This window comes from Corvus hawaiiensis, chromosome 3, assembly GCF_020740725.1.
Source record: "Corvus hawaiiensis isolate bCorHaw1 chromosome 3, bCorHaw1.pri.cur, whole genome shotgun sequence".
In the NCBI taxonomy this organism is placed as follows: Eukaryota; Metazoa; Chordata; class Aves; order Passeriformes; family Corvidae; genus Corvus; species Corvus hawaiiensis.
The window spans coordinates 28,371,365-28,398,111 of record NC_063215.1 but is presented as its reverse complement, the minus strand read 5'-3'; the positions used below and the strand labels follow the sequence as shown (position 1 = coordinate 28,398,111).

At 35.9% G+C, this 26,747-nt stretch overlaps 1 protein-coding gene across 4 annotated transcripts in view; it reads left to right on the top strand.

Annotated features, from left to right (window-relative positions):
- Window positions 1-26,747, top strand: part of EYS (eyes shut homolog) — an 860,563-nt gene that overhangs the window by 256,093 nt on the left and 577,723 nt on the right. For all 4 annotated transcript variants that reach the window (XM_048297572.1, XM_048297571.1, XM_048297573.1 and 1 more), the window contains 2 exons: window positions 21,213-21,326; window positions 23,580-23,702. In XM_048297572.1, the coding sequence (XP_048153529.1) occupies window positions 21,213-21,326; window positions 23,580-23,702 (237 nt within the window). The remainder of the gene's footprint in view (window positions 1-21,212; window positions 21,327-23,579; window positions 23,703-26,747) is intronic.

The following is a 26,747-nucleotide window of genomic DNA, read 5'->3' as shown; positions in this document are numbered from 1 at the left end:
CCTCCAGATGGGGGGAGCCTCTCAGGTTCAAGCCTCTCATTGGGGAATCTTTGATAGATATGCTAATTTGTAAGGTCTATAAATTGTATATGCGATCCAATGTGTGTGTGCATTTCAGCTCATTCCACTTGGAAAAAGTAGTGCACCATAAGGATCCTTATTAAGTACTGAGGTAAAAACCCCTTTTCCCTTAACTGTGTTTGGCTTTTAATTTTAAGACCAATAGCTGTTAGGAAAGGCAATAGCTGTTTTAGCTATAGATAATTTTTAAAAAAAAATTATTGATAAATGCTGATTTTTTTCTAGGCACTGTTTATATTGGCACTTGCATAAAGCTGTGAGCCACCTCTAGTCCAGAGTCCAGCTGCAAATCTCTAGGTATTAAATACTGCCTTTCTGAAAACTCTGGCATGGACAATAACATTTGAACTATTTCTCATTCATCTTTGGGTTACGGGAGTTGCAAACTGTTTTTGCTTCCTCTCTTATGTTTATGCATCTTGCAGAGATATTCAGCTGCAACATCATCAGTGGTTAATGAGCTGCAGTGCAACCTACTGGCTTTCAGATTCCTCTTTTCTCTCTGAAGCCATTGTACTGCATTTCTCATTTCATTTCTCATTCGTAAAAACAAGAACACAGTCAAAGTGATGAATAATGCAGGTGAAGCTTGGATTGACTTTTCAAATCTGCCCAAGATATGAGAAATTGTTTGTTTTTTGTGTGCCTGTTTCCATTTCCCTCTTTTGTCTGTCTTGTCTGTGTGGGTTCTAAGCTACTAGAACTGCCATATTTGTGTGGGCCATCTGTACCTACAGAACCATAGAATCACAGAATGGTTTGGATTAGAAAGAACCTTAAAGATCATCCAGTTCCAACCCCCTGCCATGGGCAGGAACACCTTCCACTAAACCAAGTTGCTCAATGCCCCATCCAACCTGACCTTGAACACTGCCAGGTATGGGACATCCATAACTTCTCTGGGCAACCTGTTCCAGTGCCTCATCACCCTCCCAGTAAAGAATTTCTTCCTAATATATCACTTGGATTTAGGGAAATTAATTTAAACATCTGAACAAAATTGTAATTGGCATCATGATTAACTAAAAATGAAAAAGCAATATTGTAAGAGAAAGAAAAGTTAAACATGCACAAAACTCAAAAATATCTTACCAACAAGATTGTTTCTTTGGATGTGAAAACTTCCTGGAAGAATTTTAAAAATACTTCCTCAGTTTTGGCAGTTTTTTAAAAAAAACAACAGAAATACACATTATGGTGCAAAACTGAAAAAAAAGAAAAATGGAAGAGTGAATGGATTCTAATCAATCCTTGAGTGATAATGTATTTTGAATAGAACTTCATGAAAAGTATTTCAGAAAATTATTCTAACACCAAAATACTAAATGCAGAGATCTAAAAATTAAAGCATGAAATCGCTAAACTCCAAAAGTATAGATATTTAAGTTCTGTTCTAGACCAGTTCTAGACTCACAAGGAAAATGCATATAGACTAGATGAAGAGTAAATACAGTCTAGTGCCAGTGTACGTATGTCTGCATTCCAGAACTATAGATGTGTTAAATAACAATTTAAAGAAGTAGTGCTGATCAATTTTCTCATATAATTAATTATGTAATTATGTAAATTAGTTATGATTATAACAACAAGAATCAAAAATATCGGAACAATTTAATTACTGAATTGTAAAGCATGCTTTAACTTTAAATGAGTCTGCTGCAGCAAACTGCTTCAACAATTGCTTGACTTCATAAAGCATTCAGCAAGTGTTTCCATAAACAGAAGAAAAAAGGTGGAGGCATTTGAGGTTGAATCAGATTGGGTAAAAACCCAATAATTTACATTTTCTGGTAATCTCAGAGGGAAGCTTGTTGGGTCAATTCTACACATGTATACTGAAGTAACTCATAAGCCCTATAAGCAGGCATGTGCTAAAATGCCACAGCATTCTAAATTAATGCCACTAATAATGTTTATATAAATCCTTTGATCTGTTTTTAGCATACACTTTTAACACGGAGTTGTAAGACCTAGGACACAGATATCTCACTTGTTTTCAGTAATGTCAAATGACAGCAAATTGCTATAATGTCTGTGCTATAGCTTTATGCCCCACTTTGAACCAGAATGAATATTAGATGAGGAGAAATGGTGAACTGATTATGCTGTTCAACACGAGGATGGAACAAGTCCCACACAGTGTGGGCAAGGTTCAAACAGCCAGCTCCTGCCCCAGACCACTCTGATGCTAGTCTTCTGTACAGACTTACAGGATATCCTCCCTTCCAGTCTTCAGGGCCACATAGGGATTTCTGGCCCCATTTCTGAGTGACATGCTGTGTCTCTTTGGTAGAAATCTGAGGCATTGTGCTACTGCCTCACTGAATCTCAGAGAAACCTCATAAGCACCTTCTCAAGGGCACCCACATCTGTATTTCTAGTGTGCAACCTACCCACTTACCCACCGACAGCCTTTTCCCAGAACACAAAACATGAAATCTCCCACTTTCAAATGTAATAAAACTGTTTCCTGCACTCATTCAGTGTCTTCTGCAGGTTCAGTGGTGAAGACTATTTTTTGGTTTACACTGGGAGTGGCCTGCTTGAAAGATGACTATGGGGGAAACCATGTGGCTTTTTTTTAAAAAAGAGGTGCTGCTCAGCCACATCCCTCTTTGGCCATGTGATTTATTTTTTCTCTCTCCAGAAATGAAAAGTTTGAGTTTAAACTAACTTGAGTTCCTATTTTGAAAGATTTATGAGATTTTTTTCATTCTGTTGACTATGAATTTCTGCATAAAGGTGAATTTTATGCCATGCCAATGGTCTCCAAGTCCAGTAGAATTTTTAATCACCCAAGTAACTCTAATTATATAAGTGCCTCCACTAAAATCAATAACATTCCTCACACACTTAAATTGTACCCCTGCTTAAGTGCTTTTTTGGATTCAGGCCCAAAATACTGTCATTAGAAAATGTGTTACTTTGTATTTCAGAGAAATATAACAATAAAGGTGTATTTCTCTAAAACTTTCACATCTCAGATGCATGCTCATTTTATGAGGTCAGGCTGAGTCAATGGATCATATTAATAAAAATTATAAACAAACAAAGTATAATTTAATATGTCTATTGATTCCCTTTAAATAATTTGAGAAGCCTGTTTTCATTACAAAGGTGGACATATTCAATTAATATTTTTCTACATAGTCCTGTATGAATTAAGATTAATTATAATGGAATTTTATGCAGATTTCATTTAAACATGGAGAAAACGATACAGCTTACTGTTACTGCCACTTTTATGAATCCAAGCAAGAATTGCTGCTTGGCTGGAGGGCAGAACTACAAATTTCCATCTTAGAAATAAATAGCTAAAAGTAAACAGAATCAGTAATAATCAAAAGCTATTCTCACTACTGGAATGGGCAAAAAGTATAAATGAGAAGAAGTCTGCTGCTAGAGGTGTCTTTTTAATCTTTTCATTGAATGCAATATTTTAAATTGTTCAGATTAGATTGACTGAGGCTCTTAAGATTGTTCTGAAGACCTGAAGACTTCCCAAATCATTTTTAAAATACCAACCAGCGCACTGGGTAGAGGACGGCTATAACTGTCTCGCTGGTACCTTCCTTTTCACATTTAACATCTCTCACTTCATACATTGACATGCTACACACAACATCACATTTTTTATACGAAAGCTCTTTGTAGGTATCTCTGGACTAAGTTTTAAACCTTACCTTCAAGTGTGGCCTACTTTCTTAGTTTAAGCATTTGATTTTGGAACAGTTTGTTCAGACACTCATCTTACAAATCCATGGAATTTTATGACCTGTATGTGTGCATCAATATTTATTACTCTTCCAGCCTTACTTCCAAGTGCAGATTTTGCTATTAATTGTTTATATTTTTTATTATTAAAACACATAACATCTTTAGACCAAGAAAAGATCTCTTCCATACCTAACTAAAAAATTGTGGTGTACAGAGGTTCTACAGTCAAAATCACTTGTGTCTCAGTAAGCAAATTTTAACTTCAGTAAATCTGGGGACCCCTTACTCTGGATGGCACTGATATGTTTTCCAGAATATTTTACATTCCTAAGCTCAAAAAAAAACCAAAAAAAGAAACGTATTTCTGCTGGAAGACTCCCTGTCCATTACAAGGGTGTTGGAACTAAGGTCCCTTTCAACCCTAATAATTCTATTATGGTTTTGTGTCACTGTGCTTTCTCTTAACTGTACTTGTGATGATGCCATAAATGTCAATTTTATTTGATATTGCTTATTTTCCTAAAAAAATTATCATTTATTTCAATTATATTGTTGTCCTTCAATTTGTCTCCAAGTTCTCTCTAAAGCTTGCTCTAATTGTTTTCTGGACATACTATCAAGGCAACAAATTTAAATTTCTAAGAGCCCTCTTATTGGGATTTTTAATGTAGCAGCAAAATGTATATCTCTTCCCTTCAAATGTCAAAAGATTTTATGTTATTCTAAGTTTTGTTATAACTAATATTAATTATCAGGGATGACTCAGGTAATTCTTTTCATAACCTTGAATGAAGATTCCATATCTCCCAGGACTATAAAAGTTGTAAATTGAATACTTGCACTTTAATGTTATCTGTAACCCTAAGGAAATAGTCAGTATTTCATAATTACTGTATAAATAGGACTAATTCATAAGTTAAAAGTAAAAATTGGTCTTGCCTCTTTAGTTTTACAGTATTTTTAACAAATGCTCTAACAATTATAGGGAAAAATAAGTTGGCATGCATTTAAGATCATTTTTTAGAGTGTCCATATCTAAAACATCTTCCTTTTCAGTATTTTCACTGTTATTACCTTATTACTAATTTAATATTAATCTTAGTTGTACATCTTTGTAATTTAACCTAGATGAATTGAAAGTGATATATTAGTCAATTCTAAAGTAATAGATTTTTAACATGATTCCTTGTATTTGTAGTGTCACAAATAATACTTTTTTGCTTATGCTCTCAGGACATGACACTACATGGAAGAATGACCTTCAGTACTTCTAGTAAGTTGAGTTACACTATGCTATAAACATCTGATGAGGAAGGATTATGCTGAGATTTTAACAGACTGACAACATTTTATCTTATAGCTGCACACATGCTTCTTGAAAGCAGGAAAGGCAATTTACCCTCCACTGTGACTATTTATTAGCTTTTTAATTGTCTTGGACTTCTGTACAAGAAACCATTAAATCATTGCCGAAAAGAAAGAATGTGCATAGTGGGTGAGAGCATCTGTGTTGTTAATTTCTAAGTAAATAAATATCACCTATTCGAACAAGATCTTGAACACCTGTTCAAGAGCAGTGTAAGCCAATATTACATTCTTGGTCAGTTACTGTTTAAGCACTTCTTGATGGAATGGATTACTGAGAAGGACAAAGCAGCAATTTCCAGTCACAACTGCTCTCAAGTTTGTGGTAGGAATACTCAGAAGTAGGCATCTAGGTTTGATTCCCCACAAATAAATTTTGTCTTTGAATGAAAAAATACAGCTTTTGAGAAAAAAAGTTCATTAAAAATAGTAGGGTCTCCTGTTTGTTTCAGTAGGTGCAAAACCCCCTTTACAGAAAACCTGATATGACAACGTCACAGATGGAGTGGCTTCACTCATAAGAGAGAAGTAACAATATGTTTATTGATATAAAAGAGCAATTTAACCAAGTTTGATAGTAAAAGTGACAGTGGTTTAACAAGATTCAGTGGCAAAGGTACACTTGATTATTTCACAGAATCACAGAATCACAGAATCACCAGGTTGGAAAAGACCTCTAAGATCATTGAGTCCAACCCATGCCCTAACACCTCAACTAAACCATGGCACCAAGAGCCACATCCAATAATTTTTTAAACACTTGCAGGGATGGTGATTCCACCACCTCCCTGGGCAGACAGTTCCAGTACTTCACCACTCTTTCCATGAAAAACTTTTTCCTAATATCCAACCTATATTTCCCTTGGCGCAGCTTAACACTGTGTCCTCTCATCCTGTCAGTTGGTGTCTGGAGAAAGAGCCCAACCCCCACCTGACTACAACCACCTTTCAGGAAGTTGTAGAGAGTGATAAGGTCACCTCTGACTCTCCTTTTCTCCAGGCTAAATGACCTCAGCTCCCTCAATCATTCCTCATAGGGCTTGTGTTCCAAGCCCCTCACCAGCCTTTTTTTTTTTGCCCTCCTCTGGACACACTCAAGCATCTCAACGTCCTTCCTGAACTCAGGGGCCCAGAACTGGACACAGTACTCAAGGTGCAGCCTCCCCAGTGCCAAGTACAAGGGAAGAATGACCTCCCTGCTCCTGCTGGCCACACTGGTTTTGATACAGGTCCGGATGCCGTTGGCCTTCGTGGCTGCCTGGGCACACTGATGGCTCATGTTCAATTGGGTTTCAACCAGTACCCCCAGGTCCCTTTCTGCCTGGGCAATGTCCAGTCACACCGCCCCCAGCCTATAACATTTCAGGGGGTTATTGTGGCCAAAATGCAGGACTTAGCACTTGGACTTACTAAACTTCATCCTATTGGGCTCTGCCCATCCAACCAACCATTCCAGGTCTCTCTGCAGAGCTCTCCTACCTTCCAACAGATTGACATATGCTCCCAGCTTACTGTCATCTGCAAATTTACTGATGGTGGGCTCAATACCCTCATCCATGTCATCAATGAAAATATTGAACAGAACTGGCGCCAGCACAGATCCCTGAGGGACACCACTGGTGACTGGCTGCCAACTGGATGCAGCACCATTCACCATCACTCTCTGGGCCCGGCCATCCAGCCAGTTCTTAACCCAGCAAAGAGTGCCCCTGTCCAAGCTGTGGGCTGCCAGCTTTTCCAGCTGTCTATTCATTATATAGACAATAAAGTCAGACAAAATAATCAGGGAGATATCCCCTTTGATTCAGGAGGGGCACCCCTGAATTCTAAAATTCTTCCTAAAGAGGAGTTTGGGTGCAATTGGTTCCTCTATTAGTCCCAAAATTGTTGAACGTTTATGTCTAAAGGTTTATATGTGCACAATCAATCAATTATATCAGTTAAAATTTTAAATTTTAGCATGCTATGAATCACTTACCAAGGATCTGTTGCAGCAAGGAGTGTCTCAAACTCAAGGAGTAATCTTGAGAGGTGCCCCTATTAAGGGGGACATCCTGATGTGCAGTCCACTGTCATGCAAGAGAGTTCAACTCTTTATAGAGGAAAATAATTGAATTATAGCCATATCTGCATGCTGACCACAGAAGTTAATTTCTACCACACTTGGTTTGAGGCAGATCTTGACCAGTGCTTCTGTGGAACAAGAGTGACCTCAGATAAGCTCTTATCTATTGTGTTGTTATCTGTCTCCCTCAAATACACTATGAGTCTGATGAACCCATCACAACTGCTACTGGTAGTTATCGCTTGAGCAGAGTTATGGGAAATAAAGGTCAGGTTGTGGGGCAGCACTTTGTCATCCACAAGAAAAGGTTATTGAAATGTTTGTCTGAAAAGTATGTTGAAGTATACCCTCTTTGAATAAAAAATTCGGAATCAGAAATATAAACTTTATGCCTGAACCAATGCTCATGGAAATCAGCAAAAGGGATGTAAGGGATTTGGTTTAAGTCCTTGTAAAACAAAGCTAAATTCTTACATCCTGTTAGACTATGGAAGTACAAAGGAACTGAAGCAGATCTTAGTATCTCATACAGTGGTTTTCTACTTTATATGTATAACAGACTGACTCTTCTTGCACAGGTGATAAGACGCACAGTGATAGGAAGTGAACTTTAATATGGATCAAACCCTGTGAGAAAGATTCAATAAATAAATTATCTGCTGGCAGGTCTCTTGTGTTTCATTTTGGGTGGGTTCTAGTTCCTGACATGACCTCAGATTTTATTTGCGTTATTAATGTTTCATTTATTTTCAAATACACCATAGTGGTAATTCTCAAAATAAATTTTTTAAAACCATATAGATAACAGACACTAGCTCTATCCTGGGTAGCTGATCCTTGCTTTTTCCTACGGTCTTAGTACTACATCTAACCATGTGAATTTACTTTATCAAAAGTACTTCAATGAAATCTTAAGTATGACAAAGTTCTCCTCTCATTTTTCTGTCTTCCAGGTAATAGTTTCCAAAGCACCTTAAGGCCATAAGTGCCTGATTTCCACTGACTGTTAATTGCAGTTAAACAGCTGATTTCGCCCTCACAAAGTAGGTGGGGAAGAACTACCATATTTTACTTAAAGTAACACCACACATCACATATCTAAGTACTTTAGTTCATTAATTGTACTCAATATTTCTTCCATGTCATGTTCTTTTATAAATGTTAAATATTTCTAGCCATTATCTGTAGCACACAGCATTTTATCTAACAAATTCTCTGCTGTTGCTATATCTGAGATTTTAGTCAGCTTATTGACCTTTAAATTCTGCTGTCCTCCCTTCCACCTGCAATTGAATTTTTTGTCATGGGTCCTAATTTTATGACAGTGTACTGAAAATATTTCTGAAGGAAATGTGAAGAAAATGTTAACTCTTCCAAAAGAAGCATTTATTTCACAGTCATAAGGTTTCAGGAGTGAGAAAAGAGGCGACGACTGATTCAATTACTTCAGTAGTTCCTGACAGTTATATGTTTCTGTGACTTATGGTGCTTCTGAAATTAGCTGATTCCCAAAACATTTCCATGAAGAAATACCTACTGTCTTTCTAATACCTGTTATTAGCTTCAACCTAATTTTAGTTCTTAAATTGAACCATATTATCAGGGTGATCATATTCAAAATTCATGTAGGATATTGTAGTGGTTTGGCCCAAAATACTCATTACTGTTTATCTTCTGTGAGATAAGAGTTAGGAGAAACGCAAAGCAGACACCAAACTTGAAAGAATATAAAGAAATTTATTAACAGACCTAAAAGAAGGACAAAAAAATCATACCACACCTTCAGAACTCTCCTCCTCCCCCCACCTTCCTCCATTCTCCCACTGACAATGTAAAAAGACAACCCTTCAGATGTTCAGTCTGTTTACCACTTCCATAATAACCTTGTTCAGTCCATTTAGAAAGAGAAGTCTCTTCTTGCTCGTGCTATGAAAACATTATCACAACGAGACAGCCGCCCACTTCCAAATATTGTTCAGTCCGTTTAGGAAGAGGAGTCTCTCTGCTCGCATGCGAGTCCCTTCCCCCGACTTGCAGCTTTTCCCACAACTGCTTTCAAGGGTCCACTCTTGAAGGTTTTTGGGGTACAATTTTAAGGTTGAGCCATTCAGAAACAAAAGTTCTCTTCACCCATCTCTGGGAGCATTTCATCTCTAAGAATAGAGGCCCTTCTCCTTTCCTGGGAGCAAAGGGTCCTCCTCATCTTCATCTTTAGGACTATCTCTGGGAGCATCTCTAGGAACTGAGGTTTTCTCCTTTCCCGTTTGGAGCAAAAGTCCTCATCGCTTCCATCTCTCCCTGTCCAAACTTCTCATGAAATTACAGCTGCGTCAGCATCCGCCTATCCCAGCGCAGGTGCTTTTGCTTACGAGTTGAACACTCCACCCCCCATGCCTTCATGAAATTACAACGGGATACTCTGATATATCATAGCTTCACAACAGAATTTCAGCTTTAAGCATCTCCTCTTTCTCTTCCCTCGAGTTTTCAGCTCTTCACAGGACTAAAAGGGTTAATCTCCCCTCGGCCTTGCAGCTGGAATCTTGCTTAACGCAGTGGAGAGGGGGGAGAGCGGAGCTGCTCCGGCTGCCCACGGCAAGGCAGTGGGGGGGGTTCCACGGCTGGAACAGGTCCATCGGCTCCGGGATGGCCGTGGCCCGGCCCGGCCTGGCCCAAGCAGGGCCTGGCCGGGCCCACTGGTCCCCACACGGGCCCCGCAGCCACCTGTCCCAGCACCAAAAATGAGAGAGAGCTTGGGGAGGAGTTTGTCTATTCTTAAGTGTGGATCACAGAGGCGGTCACAACTTTAAGTGGCTTAGAGAATTGTCCATATTCAAACTGGCCAGCTGATAGGTTCTATCAGTTCCCAGAGGAAACTGTAAGCACCCCTTAGCAAGGACATCCCTTCCGGGACTATGCTTGCTAACCTATGACAGATATGTTCAGAAATCTTTAAGCAACTTATAGGAATCCATGTTCTGTTTGCATAGGCCAAAACTGGTTACAATTCGAAGATGTTTTTGTTTGCATTGTGGACTATATATTTTTTTTATGAATTCACCTAGAATGCTAAACTTAAAGTGAAAGTTAGTTGTAGGATGTGTGCGGACAACAGTTTGCTAAGTTTAATCTGTCACATCCCAAAGCTACATTAGCATTCAAATGATCCTTTTCTCTCTGGTACTCTACCAGGGAGATGTTTATTTTGCTTTTCTTCTTAATTTACTATGCCATGTTTTCCCACTAGGCTGTTTCAATAATAAAATATAACAGCTATTGGAAAATGAAACTAAATTTAACTTTCAAAGGAGGTTCCTCCAAAGCCTGAATGACTCACGTCATATACGATGCCTGTGGGATATCATTGTACCTGTTTTAAGTGCGTGTATTCTAGGACAATGCTTGTTTGATGTTTTTACCAGCATTGGGCTCACTTTTTAAATGAAAAATTTCTAACTACATGACTAGGAAAATAGAGAAGTATTGGCTTTTCAAACTCCATTGCTTTCTGCCATATTCCCATACCTATTGTGGAAACAAGAATCCTTGCAGACAATATCAGAAATTTGCTTTGTTACCTGGCACAAGAGATATGAAACAATGCTGAATGAGGCTTTCATGCTGTGTAAATTTATCTTGAACAAACAGACTTCTTACCATTTTTTTCTTTGTTGTTTGGCAAAAAAGGACATTCGGGCTAGTGTTTCACTTAAGAGAAGACAGCAGAAAGAAATTTGGCCAAATATGAATTACGCAAAGATGTGAAATTTAAAATGAACTCTAGAAAAATGGAAAAGGACAGAGAAGTGATCAAAAAAATCCACAATTTAGAAGTAGCATGAAGCACATTTTTTAATTGAAAGTCCTAGAAAAAATAGGTCTGTTAGTAAGTTAGCTACCTATAATGTTGACTAAACATACTTAGAGTAATTCAGACTTTTATGAAAAAAAAAGAAAACAGCCTTTAAGTAAAGAATTAATGGTTCTTTAAAGAAAATCACTGTTCATGAAGGGCAAATAATGAGATATTAGAGAATACAGGCATAAATACATATATTAGTACACCAGAAAGAGCAAGCTTAAAATTATTTTGTTTAAAGAACTCCAAGTTGGAGATGTGTAAGAATTACTGGATTGGAGAAAGCAAATGGAAATTTGAGTAAATGAGGAGCATATACTCATGTTTTTTAGATTATGGGGACTCAAATAATTGATTTCTAGTTATGTGATTTTGTTTGTATATTTTATCTGTACAAGATGAATTTCTGTTGTGGGTAAATTTACAAAGAAACCTCTTGATTCAGCCTAAAGACAGAATTTTTACACTTAGTAGAGATCAACTGAAGGTAATTCTGATAATTTATTTTATATCCAGTTCTCTTGTACTACATGTTAATAAACACTTTGGGGTTAGGTAGAGTTTTCTTCAGTATACAGGGAAAAAAAAGACTTGCATTTCAGTTGCTATATATCATTAGCTCATGCTGGAGCATCATTGTCATGCAGTACAAATTTGAATGATTTTTTTTCCCCATCATAATTTCACACTGTAGTGCCAGAATGATAGACTCATAATGGGCTCCCTATAGACGCATACAGAAATCATTTTGTCATGGTTATCTCACCTTGTAACAGCACTGAAAGCAGTTGGTCTCCATGGTCTTGCATTAAACTGTCACATCATTGTTAAAATCCTCTGTTTCAGGAAATGGTGACGGTACATCTTGAGTGCTCTGAAAAATAACTACTTCATTGCCCATACTCAGTGGCTCTGTAAAACCAGATTGCTCATTTATTCATGAATAGGAGGGGAAAATATTTTTCAGTAGTAAGCAATCATAGAGATTAACCATTTTCTTTGCTTGTTTAGCTGTCTCAAATTGATCATACCAACATTTTACCACCCCAGTACTAAATTTTGCAGCAATATTTATTTTTCTTTTGTACTTTAGCTTGCCCTGATTTTCAAGCCATTTTAAATATACTCTAAACATTAATTTCTTTTACTTATGATTATTTAATTTCTCCTATTAAATACAACTCAGCTGCTCCCCTCAGAGGACACTTACTTAATTTTTGAAAATTTTTGGATATGCCTTTTTAAATGTTTTTTTTTTCTTTTTTTTATCCTGACCATAGTTGCACACATGTTCACTGAGGTCCTAGATGGAAGAGAAATTTATTATCCTGCTGCTATAAGAGAAAAAATTACACTGACTCAAGTTGTTTGGCTCTAAGGCCAAATCTTTTTTTTATTTAATAAAAGCTCCCATTTTAATCAAGCAACTAGAAAGCACCATCTACCTGTACCAGAAAGGTATGATAATGAGCTGGACTATCTTTGAGCACTTAGCAAACAAAATATATTTGGTATATTAATGACAAATCTAAGAGTGCTAAATATAAGTGTATTATATAGTATGCTCCTTTTTCATTGTAAGTAAAGCAACCTTATTTGTCAAGGAAAGCCACATAATTTGAGTCTATTCAAAATGTCATATTTTGTGCCAATCCAGCCATGGTCATGGGCAGCAATGCAATGACTGTCCACAATGAATCTGGACAACGGGGTTTATTTAAGAACTAACCAGATGAGAGCTCTTACTGCAACTGGTTATCCCACTCATGCCCTTTCAGTGCTATGTCTGCCGTGGTTTGATTTCGTGGGAAGCTCAGGTAGAAAGGCATGCTGCTTCACGCTGAGATGCTGCTCAAACTTATCAGTCTTGAGCATTACCAACCACAGTCTCTGTGCATACCCTGGCTTTTTTTTCCTCCACACATCTCTCTGATCTCCAGGTTCCTACCACACTTCAAGGATCTTTCTTCCAGTCAAGATGTTTACCTTCTTTCTTACCACTCTTCTTTTCTACAACACCACTTCTTTGCAGGAGCTACTGGTTTTCAGCACCAACTCTCTCTGAAAGCTTGGACGGCCCTCCCCTTCCCAGTTCTCTCAGTCTAAACATCTGATTAAATGGATGATGCTCTCATGTCTTCTTAACTGGAAGATTTAAGACATGCAACCTTTGTTTGGTCATGGTGTTATCAAAGTTTACAATAAGGCCAGGCAATAAGTGCAGCTAACATGTTGCAGACTTCTGCTTGAGATGTTTACCCATACCTAATTATCTACTGTCTTCTAGAATTTATGATTTAAGCTTTTTTTCCCCCTCTGATAGTCACACTAAGGATTTCTATTTTGAGGAGTGGTTACCAAATTTCAGGGATGCCAATTCAACCAGTTTCACTGGGATTCATATTCAGCAACTTTGCCTCTATTAATTATGGAAAATTAGGGGGCTTTCATTAGTTCTTTATGTTGTAGAATTTATGGAGAATTTATCAGCAGGAGGCTAAAATTAACATTCAACTTAGTTTAAATGTTACATGCCATAAACTATTTGTCATTTAGATTTAAGGTTAATCTTCAGACTATTTCTAAACTTATGTTTGGGTTCTTACTAGGGTAAAATTGCATCCTGAATAGTTTGCTTTAAGGACAGCTAATTTAAATAGACTTAGGAATCTAAGGATGTGTGAATTTTTTAATTGTCTGTTGAATTATTTAAAAGAAATTAACAATGCTTCGTGTCCCCTGAGAATACTTATCTGGAAAAAAATTACATCCGTGTTGTGCATCTGCTGGGCAGTGAGAACGTCACAGTTACTTGCATGAGAATTTTAGTCTCTGACAGAAAAGTGTCCATCTGGTTATTAGAGTCCAGATGTACAATTATTATTTCTAATATCATTTTTCCATTCTATTTCTTTTTCAGTGGATTGATCAAGAATATTTTATAATGATGTCAATTTAAAATCCGTTAGAAAAACAGAGTAAGACATCTCTACAAAAGAACAGAACAACCCCAATATGAAAGGAAAACAGAAACCCAAATGAAAGAATGAAAAGCAAAAACAGCTCCTTAAGTATTTTTAAATATATTTCCTCTAATGCATTTTCACCAAGGCAAATTTTGACTATATAAATGTGTTGTATTTTCTTACAACTGCTTCCACAAATTCATATATTTTTTTCCTTTTATTTGAGCTATAAATCCTGCTATTCTTTTCACTTGAGCTGTAAGTCCTGAAAATCACAAATGTAAGCAGAGATTCCTCAGGCCTAGAGATATAAAAGAAACAATAGTTGTCCCTGTGCTACCCAAGGTAACAGGTATGTTCAGCATCTTTCTTGGAACAGAACTCTTTGTCCTGTCATGGCAGCTTTTTATCTGCGGGAGGTATCCATATGCTGTTCCTATGCCCTTTGTTTTGATGTGGCTTTATAAATTTTTCTGCCATAATGACATCCTCTCAAAGAGACAGATACTAATGGTAAAAGAAAAAAAAAAGAAAAAAAGAAAGGAAAGTTTTTCTTACAGGAATGTAAGAAACCACTCTGATGCTTTTCATCTTTAAACAAAAATTTCATGGGGCATTGGAAAATTAGAATAGATTGAAAGAAAAGCTTGGGAGACCTCCTGCTGTAGCATAAGTAAAATCAGCAAGCCTCAGCTTGCACAGTTTTTATAAAACCATCCTGTCAGAGGACATGGTTTTCTATTCAGACCCACAGTACAGTTTGTATGACTAGTGTCTCCCACCTGCAAGGCTGTCTTTATTTTTCTCTGCAAGTGCAAATCATACAGGGTTAGTGGTTTTTTTAATAATGGAATACATGTACTCTCTGCTATATGGTTGTTCTTAATTCCTATTGAAATTTGTTCAGCAATCTTCAACTGGCTGTCAAGAAAGCTTTATCTCCTGTACAAATAATTCTAACACTTGTACAAGATAATTCTAATGTGTCTCTTCTCTCCTTGTTCTGAGGTTTTCTGCTTTTTTTTATACTAGGCTTAGACAACTGAGGGCTCAAACCCCAAAATTATTACATGAAATCATATACAGATGCAGGATGGTTTGCAGAAGACAAGATAACTAAATTATGGATATCCTCCTCCTCTTCTTCACCCCATTGAGATAGTAATGGTTTAACCTTGAGTGGTCAGATGTAAAACAAATCATCTATGTGCAGATTTAGAACACTGAAACATCTGGTAGATGAGTTTTGTTCTTTAACTCTTCTAGATTAATCTAGGTCAGTGGAATTTCATAAAAGCATAACAGTTTGCCTATATTGTATCCCTTGCATGACTTTATTATTTCCTTCTTAGTACTTGAATGCACCTAGTATGTATATGCCCACAAACCGTATTAAAAGAGTGATTAAGATTTCAGTATCTGGAAAGACAGAATTAATGTTGCCAGTGTAATTTCCTGTACCATCTCTGTTCCTCTCTATGTAAATGCACTATAATCTGAAGGTGAATCTTTTTGCTTACATTATGCTGTTTCTATACATGTACTCCAATATTCTTAGGTGTCAGTTAAATTCCAGAATACTGGCTGTGTCTTCTGTTTACAGGACTATTTAAAATTTTAGATTAAGATGTAATAACTCCTTTCTCTGCTTTTTGCTGGATTCTAACAGTTGAGGAGACTTCTTTATTATTAATAATATTTGATGCAATGATAGTTCAATTATAAATGCAATCTTGATTTTTTGAGAATTTTTTTAAATCACATTTGGGCTGCTAATATGTGTTCTTAATACAAAGCTGGCATGTTATCATATGAAAATTGTTGTGCATGGAATTTATATCCTCTCTTTAATTTTAAATGCTATCACAATTCATCTATGCAAATTTAAGAAGCTCATGAGAATGATAGGTACTTCTATGACAACCTCCAATGAATGTATGTATAAGTAGAATCTGTCTGTTGATAAGGTTTTCTACTATGTAATTTAAATTTTTTTGTGATAATATCACTTTATACCTGTGATACTTATTCTTTAACTTAAATAGTTCTTCACATTTTTTTGGTGATTTTTCTCATTGACAAAGAGCAGAAACACTCATATCTCCTTTCAGCCTACATTTTGCTACACCAGACAAACTAAAATTTCTGAGTCCTTTGTTCTGTGTCAGGCTTTCTATTTCCCTGGTCATTCTACCAACCTGTTTCACAGGCTTTGGTTTTTGTTATAGAACCATAGAAAACCCAGGTTGAAATGGACCTCAGAAGATCATTTTGTCCAACCTTTGATTAGAAAGGGAGCCTAGGTGAGAGTATCTAGCACCCTGACCAATTGGCTCTTGAAAACCTCCAGTGATGGTAAACCTACCATGTCCCTTGGGGGGCTGTTCCAGTGAGGGTTCTCAAGGTAAAACATATCTTCCTTACATCTTCTTGAAAATACAGTGCTTTTCTCTAATGAGATCCTTCCTTTTGTTTTGGCAATATGCATTTAAAATAGAACTTACTGTGACATTTGTCTGCCTAAAATCCAGCCAGTTCTGGGGACTGAGCTTCTGTTTGACCTCAGAGAAGGTTTTTAATAAAGTAATGATCTTCCTTTGGAACAAAGAAATAAAAAAATGTGATCTCAACACGGAGAGTTCACACATCATTACTTGAGGTGTAGACAGTTCAGTTTCGCAATGTGCCTTATTTTTCAATGCGTAATCTCTGTGCAATAGATTCACATATAACTTACTTTAGTAACTGGTTTAACCTGACATTTTAAGAGTTGAGACTTTAAAGACTGTAACATAAAATACTTTTCAGTTTTATGCTTTCATCCCTGAAAAATGACTAGGAGTCTTACCACTATATAAAACTATTACTTTGATGTAGAGTGTCTGAATTCAAACTCCTAGGTGATCCTAGACCACATTTCTATTGATAAAATTTAGTAGAAGCTAATAGAGCCATACAAAAGTTAGACATATGTTGTTTCATTTTTAAAAATACATGTATTATTAAAAATAAAATTTCATAGCAAAGACTTCTTGCCATTAGTGAGCAAGAATTGGATCTGGTAGATTTAAGCATCCAGGGAGGATGTATCCCACTTTTCTGACATATTCATAATGCAGATTCCCTTTTCTTTTACTAAGAACTTTCTGCTAGGAGTGAGAATATGGAATCATAATTCTCAGGTATCAAATATTAGAAATTTATATTTATTTCCTATTTCTATTGAAACAAATTATTTTGTTTTTTAGATTTGACCTAGAGTTTCTTGGATTATTTATGACACACAGAAAATATTTTTTCTTATATGATTTATTCCTTAATATTAGGCTACAGGAAAGAAAATAATGTTAAGGCTTTGACACATGAAATATGTTTATGAGTCAGATGTCTGCATATATATTTTAACAGAATATCTACAACTCTATGAAAATTAGTCTATTTTTAAAGCAACTTCATATATGTAAAAGAGTCCTGCAAACAATGTTGCTTTCACAAAATTACTTTCCAGTAAATCTTATTACTTTTCTTGACTCTTTATGCTTTCTCTTATATTTATATTAGAAAAGGAAACTATGACTAGCGCCAGTGGAATAAAGATCTCATCCTCATCTGAGGAGGAAGTCCAAATAAAGAGATATAAATCTTGAGAGCTGAAAATATTTACTGCTATGTATGTGTGTGTTGGCAAAAAATAATGAAATTATATCTTTAGTAAATAATTATGACAGGTTTTTCCAGTTCTGACTCCAGAAATTCTGAGTTATGAATTCCTTCTTTGCAATAATTGAAGCAAGATAGTTTAATACTTCTAATTCATCTCTCAGATGGGTTTTACCCTTGCGTTTTCAGCATAAAGAAAGTCGTGGAACAGCTGCATCATCTATTATATGCTCTGATCATAGCTATTTGCCACTCAGTGAAGGCAATATGAAAATATTTTTGGAGATCACAATTTACCTATTTTATACAAATATAAACCCACTATTTTATGATAAAATTACTTATGATATGATAGGATACAGTACTATACTATTCTATATATGTATATTACATGTATACTATATCATTTTATATTATTTTTAAGGATCACTCTAGATTAAACCACAATGACATTAATACATTTTTACATAAAAGATTCCCATAAACATTTTCTCAACTGTTTGAAAGGATTTATGGGACACGTGCTTTTCACTTGACTGCATGGAAATATTTATTCAGGAGTAGGTGTATCTCTGATACCCCTTATCGCTGGCTAATGGAGAGAGGAGCTGGATGGATGAAGGAACAGAATATTTTCCTGGCTCCTAGAGCACAGTGTTGGGTCTGCCAAAGTCATCTTATGAGGTCAGAGGGTAGAGCACAAAGGTTTGGAGCACTTATACAGATACATTTATTTTCATATTTTCAAATGTATGGAACTGATTAACTTGTATGATTTCAAAAATGCAGAAATATTTATATTTTAGTTTACTAGTTTCTTCTATTTTGTTGCCTAACTTAATGTTATTATATCACAAGTAATTAAGTGTGAATACATGGATTATAATGTACCTAAAAGCATTCCTCAACTCACTCTTGATTTAAAAATAATACAAATGAAGCTTATTTTTCCTCATGTTCCTTCAGCCTATTAAGTTGCACCATCACAACCAGTCCTGTTGAGCTTTTTAATGTTTGTGAAAGAAGTGTCATTTATTGGTATGTTGATCAGCAAGAAATAAACATAATCACAGTATATTATATTATATTATATTATATTATATTATATTATATTATATTATTATATTAAAAATGAATAATTCTACTTCAGCAGAAAAAAATTGGGATAAAAACTAAATTTAATTTTTTTTCTCTCTGCAGGACATATTCTGTTGACAAGAATAAATAAAATTCTATCAATATGTTTTCCTTTCAGCTCTTTCAGAATGGATAATTCACATTGTATGCACCAAATTCTATTAAAGACAGATTCTAGTTATGTCTTTAATTTCTTCCCTTCCAATCCATAAGTTTATAACATAGCAATGAAGTAAACTATCTAATGAAAACCTTTACAAATTAGCTTCTGCTACCTGCAGCTCTGTATTTGCCCCTATGATATTTTCCCTTGCCTTCTAGTCCTTCTGTAACAAAAATCCTCAGAATGTCAGAATACAACTGCTGGATATTTACATCACTCCTGAGAAAGGGTGACAAGGTCATGACTCATCACAAGGAGTTGTTGCACCATCACAACCAGTCCTGTTGAGAGCTGGGAGATCATGGGTCACTTCTGTTTTCAGATTTCAGACTGTTTCACATGGTAGGATCAAAATGTGGGGATTTTTTCTGATCCTGAAATGGCAGCAGTTGTTCCTAAAACATTTTAACACTATCATCAAGGCCTATAAAATTGCTCAGTATTTATTTCAAAAATGACCTAATAAACTTCCCAGTAACTCCTCTAAGAAGCTCTCTACAAGGTGGTGTTTTCAATAATTTATGAATAGGGATAAATGCTAAAAAAAAGAAAAAAAGAACAGCTTGGAGAAGTATTTTTTTTCCATTTTTAAGAATAAGATGCTGTTCTCAGTCCTTCTGTACTTGTTAATTTTTGTCTTTTTAATGAAAAAACAAACAAGCAAACAAACAAACAAACAAAAAAAAAAAAAAAAAAAAAAAAAAAAAACCAAAAAAAAAACCACCAGCCCGAACCTTATTTAGGCCAGATTGCAGTTAGTTAAGTTTTCAATCTGAATTAGTTTCCAACTAGGTAGCTATTTCTCACTTATAGGTGTCAGGCTATAGGTTATAAACGTTAACATTTTCAAAAGAACATAACTTCTAGAAAACAATTCTAACTTGTTAAAACTTAAAAAAATAATCTGTAACAGTTAAATTAAAGTAGGTTGTCAGCTATGCCTGACCACTTTTGTTTTCCTAAAGGTCAAAATGCTCTAAAGCACAGCAAAAGGAATTTGTCTCTTCAGTTCTCACATGCAAAACAGATTTTTATTCTTATTTTCTTCTCCTCTGAATTTTACATTTTAAATGTATAAAGCATGAGCTCATTTCATTGGTGTTTCTTCCCCCCTCCCAAGTTTCTTCAATATTGAGTATCATCAAAACAAATTTAAATATATAGGTCTCTATTATTCCTCATTATTCTTCAGATTAAATCTTGTACCTTTGGTGGCTATTTACAAAAATACCGATTCATCTTGTCTTCATCTAGCACATGTAAGTTAGGGGCAAGTAGGTAACTCTGCCCTGTTTCCCCACAGTGAGAGCTAATTTAATTGTTTTGTTTTGTTTTGTTTTGTTTTGTAGATCTACTAAAAAATTTCTAGCCCCAAATTCCTCTCCTCACAGGACCCCTGTGCAGCCCCCACTGCCGGCACTGCGCCACCTGTGCGCCATACAGTGTTTCAAAGTACCTGTAAGAAATAAGAAAACTGAGTTACTCTTTCCTTATGCGAGTTTAATTAGTCTTCAGATTTTTGTTTTAATGATGTGCACTTTCCTTCTTTTAGAAACAAACCCAACAGCCTTATGTACTGTATCTGAGCCGTGCACTTTTCCTGAGACCTGACTCACACAGGACATCTTTGCTACGCCTCAGTATATTTGCACTCTGTATTTTGTTCCTCTCCACAGTAATAAGGACAACACAGTGGATGAAAGATAATTGATGTACTCTTTCTTATACTGATGTGGCAAAATTTTAAAAAAAGTTATTGAGCAACCTGGTCTAGTGGAAGGTGTCCCCTGCCCCTGGCAGAGGGCTTGGAACTAGTTAATCTTTAAGGTCAGTCCAAACCAAAACATTCTTACACCACAAAAATACTAAAATTATTCTAAACAAGAAAAACACCTGAAACTTTCTACCTTGTTTTCATACAGCTATGAATGTCTTCTTGCATTCTGGAAGCATTTCCTACTTTGTTTATTGCCTTATTCCATCAAAAAGATGTATTTGTAATATGGAATAAGAAATGAGTAAAATTTAACCCTTTGTAAATAAAATACAGAAGCTCTGACTTAAAGTTTCCTTTTCCAGGGGACTATGGATCTTAAGACGTTTTGGTTTAGTTAAAGAACGCTATTTGAAATAAAAGTTTCATGCTAATAGCATACATAATGACAAAGAAAATCAAAGCTTATCTTACTTCATTTGCAGGTTTTTCAGGCCAGTATTGTGAAACAGAAATGAATGAGTGTGATTCAGCTCCCTGCTTGAATGGTGCTGTTTGTCAGAATGATGTCAACAGCTATGATTGCTTTTGCCCTGAAGGTAAGTTGTTCAAAATAATTTATTTTTATTATCTTTGACAATTTTCAAAACTGCCTGCAGTTTGCAAAACATCTTCTTCACAGGCTTCAAAGCCATTCAAAGCCAAAATTTCCTTTCTATGGAAGTTATTAATTCCTTTCCAAAGTCTCATTTTTATCTTCGTCCACCAAGTCAATGTGTCTACCAAAACAACCACAGTCATTAAGAATGGAGACAGATTAAGAATGGAGACAGATATACTTGTAAGTGCTAGCTTTTTTCAATCAGAACTTCATGATTTTAGCAAAGTCTGAAGCAGTGGAGAAAACACAAATGGGTAGTACATGAATTCCATGGACAGTGTCATCAATAACCTTCATTAATAATGTGCAGATTTCTGACTAATCATAGCAAATTACAATGTTCATAATAGCTTTAGTAAGCCACAAGTAAAAAAATCTATTAGAACTTTCACAGACAAAAGTAATATGATTTTCAGCACCTGTGGTCTGTCTTTAAAAATGCACACTGCTCCGTGTTATCAGTACTGTATGAAAAAATGAGTGATTTCAATAAAATATTAGTCAAAGAAAACCTAAAATGTTTGAAAACATTTTAAATTACAGTTTCTTTCTTTAATGCTTTCACAAATAGGTTTTTTATGAATATTTTTAAATGGATTTTTAGTTAAAAATAAAACCAAGGTTGTGATTTATAACCTAGTATGTTCTATGTTTTAAATTTTTTTTTTATTTTAATCTCCAAATTATACTATTTTCTAAATGTGGACTCATGGTAGCAGATTTAATAGCTGACAATATTCCTGGTATGTATATATTAATACAGTCATTCCAGTGGTGATTACTTCAGAAACTCATCACAAGAGATGAAATTGCCACAAATAATTCTCATAAGTACAGCCTCTGTCATTAGTTAGCTTAAATTAGAAGCCAAAACAGATATTGGAAGTTAGCTGGAAATTAACCTTGGAGAAGATCATTTTGCTGTTTAAGCTTGCCCAACCAGCTTATACAAAAATAAATCTTGGCATCCACATTGGTAATTTTGTGGCTTAGGTGTTACATGCGAGACATGGGTCTGATTAAACTCTAAATGCAAGTAAGAATTGTTATTTTATACATTATTAATGAATTAAGGGTAATTCTAAAGTTTTATGACTTAAGGATCGGTGGAAATTGGTTCCATGGTCAGTTTGAGAAATTATGGGAATATGCCTTGCACTGAGGGTTCCGATAGCTTAGCATTAGTCATGGTCTTCCTGCAGCCATGGCCTGTGACAGCACTAATGATACTCATTTTGTAGCATGACCATGCATTAGAATACATTTACAAGAGCATGAAATGTCAGATATTGGAGAGGAGATTCTCTAGCAATTTCAGCTACAAACAATGCCACTGTTAGACCTCTGAGTTTGCTAAAAGTCATTATGACAGAAGAAACTGAGGTTGTTTAGTCTGTAGAAAAGAAGGCTGAGGGGAACCTCACTGCTCTCTACAGCTACCTGAAAGGAGGTTTTATTGAGGTGGGGGTCTGTCTCTACTGCCATGTCTCTAGCGAAAGGATGAGAGGAAATGTCCCTAAATTGTGGAGGTTCAAATTAGATATTAATAAACAAGAAAAAAGTCACTGAAAGAGTGGTTAGACATTGGAATAATTGCCCAGGGAGGTAGTGAGTTCACCATCTCTGGAAGTGTTTGAGAGGTGTCTGGATGTGGCACTTGGGGATATGGTTCAGGGGTGATTGTGGCAGTGCTGGGTTGTCGGTTGGACTGGATGACCTGGAAGGCCTCTTGCAACCTTGATAATTTTGGGATTCTGTAAAACAAATAAAGAAAAAGTAGAGAAGCAAATATTTGAGAGCTGATTTTAAGAGAGATTTTAAGAGCTGATTTTTATTTTGAGAGCAGATGTCCAAATCCCAGCATCGCTTCATCTGTAATGGCATCAAAATGGCAGCAGATACATAAATTCTCGTGTCTGCTAAACTAAAAGTTCAACTAGATTAATGAACATACCGCATCCTAAATTTGTGCTTTCATTTATTGACTCCTTTTAAAGTATATTTGACAGAAAAACATGCATTTTCCTACTAATGACAGAGCAGAAAAAACTTTTAGAATGATTTTTTCATAAGGATTCAAGATCATTTTTTACAAGAGTAAATTGAAAACAAGGGACCTAAAGACATGCTTTAAAAAAATAAGGCACAGATATAGCTGAATAATGCATCGCTCTTTGGTTTTATTTCCAAGGATTTGAAGGCCTGAACTGTGAAATCAACTTTGATGAGTGCACTTATGGTTTCTGTAAAAGCAATTCAACTTGTGTAGACCTGGTTGCAGACTACAGCTGTGCTTGTCCTCCAGGATTCACTGGTAAGATTTCTTTTAACCTGGAAAAGACATTAAATAGTTAACATATTTATTTTCTTTTCTGAAATTAATAGCATTTTTTTTAGTGCTTTAGCATTAATAAAAATAAAATCAACTCAGTGTTCTGTGCAATTGATAATCTGCTTTACTTTCCCTCTTAATATGATAAAAATGAAAGCAGTGTGTGTAGGCTGCTGGTTACTTAATGGAAAGCAAAACTGTATTTTGCATAGAAGAAAAAAGTTTTTCAGGAAACACCTAGTCTATGAAACATAGGTGAGCAGGTAGCTGGTGCTCTTTTTCTTTCAGAAGATTTTATCACAGTCATACTTGATTGAGATGGTAACAAGAACACAATTTTTGTAAATGATACTTTGTTCTCTTTAAGAAAGGTGCCATCAGAACCTTGTAATAAATTGCTTGTAAGTTGCACAATTATTTGCGTGTCTAACAGGTTTAAGAAAATAGCTCTTGCATCAGGAAGAGTCTTCAAGGCTCTGCTTTCTGCCAGAAGCGGCTAACAGGATCATGGGGAAATCAGTAAAACTGTCTCCAAAAATATGTCACCTTAACAACTATGTCAGGCACTGAACACCTTGACTTTCAGCTGCTGATTTCAGAGAGGCAAATGTAGCATCATTAGTCATAAGGAGTAACAGAAAAACAAGCAGTGGTAGTCTAAGAAATCATACACACTTAGTGGATCTTGTAATAAAACGTCAATCAGATTTGTCTGGAGAGTTCAAAATGTGTGGAGACCAGTGGAGAGAAAGGAAAAAAAAAATGGATGAGTTCTATTATGGAGAAATGAAAGGTCAAAGAAGCAAGTAGAACAGTGAAGGATGAGGAGGCAAAATTAAGTTAGTTGTAAATAGAGCATTTCAGGTTGGTAGTAACACCAGTGACGTTCAGTTTAGAAGCTCTTCATTCATCTTTTGTCAATGGTTAAAAGAAGGAAGACAGGACATAAGGAATGTAAGACAATATACAGAGATTTAGAATCTGTGAAAGTAATGGTAGTTGTAATTCCCACCAACATCTGTGAGTTTTCTTGATCCATGGAAACATATTCTTTTATTATTCAGCATTACAAAACTGGGATGTGATCTATTTCCTGTCAGATCTTCCTCTCCTTTTTACTTTGGTAACTGGATTTGTTGTTATGAGTTTGCACAGTATGTCTATTTTGCATCAGTTGTGAAAATAACAGAGGTGATTACAAAGTATTTGTTACTACAGATAGAAGTTTCAATGCAATAATTTTAAAAGAGGAAGCTATTAAAACTTTTTCCTATGCTGCTAGAACCAAAATGGAAAATGTCTTAACTTTTCAGTAGTAGATTACTAACAGTCAGTTTGAACTGGGTTATGCAGGGAAAGCTGTTCATTTGAAAATACAGCTACACTATTCTGGGATGTGATAGAATCCACATTATAGAACCAGAACTACAAATAAATGTGTGTGTGCATCACCAAGGAAGCCTGGGACAGAGTATGTCTTCCTTAGGAGGAACTCTTTATCCTAGATTCATACTGATACCAACAGTTTGCCAATAACATCCCTGTTCACTCCAAGACAGGAAGGATTCAGGATCTGTCAACAGTAAAACAGTTACAAGTGAGTTATAAGTAGATTTTAATGGATACCTTGAGGCCTATATTGCAGTCATAGAAGTTCACATGACTGCATAATAGGCTATTATGATAAAAACTCAATTTTCTCCTGCATTTCCTACATGAGAGACTTCTCATCACGAATGTGCTATTGATCTCACTTCATATTGGTTTTTTTTGTGAGACAGGACAGTTCCCATAAGAAAAAAAATAAGCCAGCCTACTGACTGGAATTAGAAGTAGGGACAACAATCCTCCTGATTACACTGAATATTTTTGCCTGTGCTCATGCTGTTTGTACAATTAATTCACAGTCAGTCATTGTGGATCTCATTAGGTCTGCTCTCTCCAAGCCTTCCAACAACTGCTTCAGCCTCTTTAGAAAGAGTCTTTGATGCAAAATACTGATATTTGGGCTTCTATCTTCTACAAGATAGAAAAGCAAACAGTGGCAAAAGCATGCTCCATGTTCTTCTGAGTTTTAAGATTTATATAAATGGTGCACAAAGATATTGCTACAGTAGCAGTGATAAACTCAAAAGCTGTTTAAGGGCTAAAGGAAACATATATAAAATTTTTGTTTATCTACTTAATATTTAATATTTAAGCAATGGAGAAATTGCATAATTAATGTAGAAAAGCACCATAAACAGCACAGTTAGTTGATAACAATTAGCTCTGATGAAGGCACATGTTACAAAATTCTTCAACAGATCTGTCTAATGCCCTGTCAATCACACTTTGTATTCTAATGAGACTTGATCAAGGAAGTAACATTCGAAAAAGTCCACTAAACGTATAAGACTGATTGTTACATTTTATTTTCCTTTAAACACACTTTTGTTTTCCTATCATATTAAAAGCAATTTCCAATAAAACTTTAGCATCTGAGCTGGTCAGGTACAAAATTGTCTTAGGCGTGGTTGTTTGTTTATTTTCCTGTTTACTATCTGTGCGTGGCAGCATCAATCCTGATTAGAATCACATTCCTTGTGCACTAAAGCTCTGATGGAAGGGCAGCATTGGACAGGAAGGCTGCCTTGAATGGCCTTGGCCATGGTGGACTGGAGATAGTGGATCTTTGTCCTTTCCTGGGAACAGAGCTGGGAAGAGGCAGTGCCATGAGTGTAACAGGGAGCAGGGCTGGATGGTGGAAGCAACTCTGTCCTGCTGAGGAAAGCCAGCAGGACACGAACATCCAAAACATCTGAGAGGGTCCTGAGAGGAACAGGGAGATGTCTTGCAGCTTCTGCTGCCAGCTGAATTGTTTGCTGCTGAAAGGGTGAGCGCTAGAGTTCTGGCTGCTTTTGGAACCTGCTGCATGGAGTTTCCTTTACCCTGGCAAGAAAATCAGCTCCTGAGAAAGACCAGGTAAATACTTTCTCTTCAATCAAAGTTTGCTCTCAAATGCCCTCAGTGGGATGCTGTTGAATT